Genomic DNA, 3,449 nt, shown 5'->3' with positions numbered 1-3,449 from the left:
TCAGAAATGAAAAATTTGATGAAAATGATCTACTTCCTCCGTCCAAAAATTTTGGACTTAGATTTGTTTATACTCCCTCTGTTCCTAAATCTAAGATCTTTTAGAGATTGCACTATAAACTATATACGGATGTACATAGACATATTTTAGAGTATATATTCACTCATTTTGCTCCTCATTTTGCTCCGTATTTAGTCTTTTAGTGGAATCTCTAAAAGGTCTTATATTTTGAAACGGAGGGAGTATATGAATGTATATAATCACGTCTTAGTATCAGGTACATCCGTATCTAGAAAATCAAAGATAAGAATTTTGAGATGGATGTAATATTTGATTGGATTGAATGGGAGAAATGAAGGGATATCCATTTACTGGTGGCAATGATGGGTAATTTTCTTTTAACTCTGGCTTCTACAATTTTATGAACCACCTGCTAAAGAGCTTCATAAAAAACAAGAAAGAAGTTACATCCCAGATTCTAGTTTTTTGCGAAGCGATATACCATGGAGCTACCCTGTTTGGCTTGCATCTTATAGAATGGAACAGATTTTTTCTAAAGCAGAGCAGTCCCAAACAGACCCTACATCCAGACCTCCCTTTGCCGATCTTCTCTGTGAGGCAGCGCGCTACTGTGCTCATTAGTAGCTTGACAGACACTGACACGCTGTTGAGCTGCTTGATTTGTTCCTTCAGCAAGGGAGTGGAATTTAAACGGAGTTAGTGCAATAAATTCAGGGATCGAGTTGACGGCGTCACATAGCAATGAAAATGCCAGAGTTCTTCAATTCATTTTCATTTACAACAAGGACGAAAAGAGTCTCAACTGCCATTGAAGCTCATAGGTCAAACTGTGATGTCTCAAACAAGATGGCCTTATGCCACAATCCACAGAGAGCTGTTATGCCAGAACATGCATGCAGATAAATTACAGGCCAATCCGACAATCTGTATTCTTCACCCAGAATCAAACCCTTTCAGACGTCCTTCATATCCACATCTACTTCATCCTCTGGGTTAGCAGGTGGTGCTGGGAAAACCTCGTCTACAAGAGCCACAAGCTCATTGGCACGGTCCTCTTCATCCTGCGGCATTCCTCGCTCATCCTTGCAAAATCTTTTCCCACACTCCTCTACCATCTGCAACAGAGAACGGACCAAATCAGATTAACAAGGTCTTAACCTAAAACCTCAAGATGATGGAGGTGAGCCAACAAAACAGATTGCGGTGGTACTTGTTTGCGAGCAGATGACTACAAGACCCAACGATTCTCTCAAAGTCTCTGGACAAAAAAATCAATTTCGTTCTGTGATAGCATAGTGTTTCACTATAGAGGGATCAATGAGGGGCATACGGTTTTGCATGCACATCTATACATGTGAAAGTAGGAGCGCACCCATACCCCAGAGAACACAGCTCATCTATATTCTATACTAGTTTAATTCATCAAGGAAAGGTAAAAAATGACCTACAGATGCCAGAATCCATACATAAGTAATAAACATCCATAGTAAGGATAACTTAAATCTCTTATTGATAAATAAAGTACATATGTAAGCACACATTTCTGAAAGATGCATCATCGCTATCAAAATATATTTGCATCACTATTTCAGAAAATCAATCAAAGCTGGCCAATAAAGCCGGGCAACGTTCAGTGTTGAGTTTAACCTCTCATCGTGATGAGGGATAAGAAAACTAAACACAAAAACAAAAGACACTTCTATTTCAAGATGTCACAAATGGTCCAGGGTATCACTATATTATATCTACATGTCTTGGTTTGTATCAGCTACCGCAGATAGCATGCTACCAGGCATCTTAAGATCAGCAAAATAAACATGGCAATACCGCATAAACATCAGCTGCTGAGGCTGGCCTCCAATTGATAATGTTTTGCTTGTCAGCGTCAGTAAGCTTGAAGCCCTCACATCTGTTTGCAAATTCAGTAACTGATTCCCTTGTCTGGTTGCAAGCAGGAGTTTTTAGGAGGTACTCATATACCTGTTTGTCGCACCAATAAACATGAGATCAATTTTAAGCATAAAAAAGGGACACGGGTCAACAGGTTACCGAGAATACACATTGGGTCAAGCATCAGAGAAACAAATGACTACCTTACACTCTGATGCAGCAACAGCCCCCAAACATCCCATGGGATCAATTTTTGCACCTCTAGTCCGTAAGAAGTCGAGAACTTCGAAGTTGGTGAGATGTCCTGCATTTGCTTTCTCTCTGCAGAACAGTAAAGAGCTTTGGATATTCAGAACTTCAGATTAGAAAGACAGCTGATAGGCAATGAAGATTCAGCTTTTAATATTCAGCATCTAGCTATAAAGTTTGAGACATAACTGTGACTCAACACTAACGCAAAACAAAATTAGGTTAGGACAACATGTCAGCCTCAACAGTTTATCTGCATAATTTCCCAATCAAACCAACTAACTCCTTGCCGATAGGATCTTCGCCCAGGGACCATTATTCACTAAACTAAGTTTTGCAAGGAATTGCACAATAGAGAGGGTAGTGTACAGCTACAATATAGTCATGGCACACAAAACATAAACAACAAATGAGTACGGACATCTTCATCGTTGCCGCTGCCGTGCACGGGAGCAAAGTAGATAGATCGACGCAGTATTTGGGCTGGACTGGACCGGGGCGGCGCGAATTCGACCGACGAGTGTCTCGTTCTGTGTAATCAGGGGGAGCGGCGACCTGATTATGCACCGAGCGAGGATTGGAGATGCGGGAGCGGGAGCGGCGGCGGCGGCGGCGGCGGCGGCAGTGTATTGCGAGCCGGAGCTGAAGGGTGGCGCCGGGTTGTGCGAACGAAAGAGGGCTGGACTAGGTTAGCAATTACCTGGCCATCTGGGCCGCCCGGCAGGCCCCAGCCCATGACTTAAATGTACCCGGCCCAAAGAGAAGGCTCTAGCGGTTACCTTGCCGTGAGCTAGCGAACACTCCTTCTTAAGCCTCTCAACGATTACTTCCATGTGCCACTACTTGACATGTTCTCATCCGCCGCCATATGTCACACTCTAAAAGTTTGCACCGGATTTTGTTTTTTATTTTATTTTTTTCGCATGCATTTTCGACCATTCGAATTGTTTTTCTGACTTTTTTGATGTTTTGATTTTTCATCGGTCTTTCTTAGCTTTTGATAAAAAAATAAAAAATTACGCATGCAAAAATGTGTTTCTATTTTATTTTACTATGAGAGGCATAATTTTGCTTTCGCGAGCGTGCCTTTCAAAAACAAAAAAAAACGCATTTTTGTTTTTTTATTGTGAGAGACATGGTTTTCCTTTCCTCACACGCATGGTTTGCTTCCGCGAGAGGCATGACCGTGCCTCTCGGAAACGATAAAACGCACTTTTTCACGAGAGGTATGGTTTTTCTTTCGCGAGAGGCACATCTCTGCTTTCGCGCGAGGCACAGTCGTGCTTCTT

The 3,449-nt window shown here is 42.0% G+C and overlaps 1 protein-coding gene across 1 annotated transcript; it reads right to left on the bottom strand.

Annotated features, from left to right (window-relative positions):
• Nucleotides 1-757: 757 nt before the first annotated feature.
• On the bottom strand, nt 758-2,876 carry LOC123430709. The gene is made up of 4 exons (XM_045114555.1): nt 2,582-2,876; nt 2,115-2,232; nt 1,849-2,001; nt 758-1,136 (listed from the first exon to the last, which is right to left on the bottom strand). Exons 1-4 carry the CDS (start codon nt 2,587-2,589, stop codon nt 975-977), a joined length of 441 nt encoding a protein of 146 aa, XP_044970490.1. The 5' UTR covers nt 2,590-2,876; the 3' UTR covers nt 758-974.
• Between the last annotated feature and the right edge of the window lie 573 nt (nt 2,877-3,449).

The sequence above is a fragment of the Hordeum vulgare genome, chromosome 2H, assembly GCF_904849725.1.
Source record: "Hordeum vulgare subsp. vulgare chromosome 2H, MorexV3_pseudomolecules_assembly, whole genome shotgun sequence".
NCBI lineage: Eukaryota > Viridiplantae > Streptophyta > Magnoliopsida > Poales > Poaceae > Hordeum > Hordeum vulgare.
Note: the sequence above shows the minus strand (reverse complement) of the source record. Positions and strands in the feature narration are given on the sequence as shown.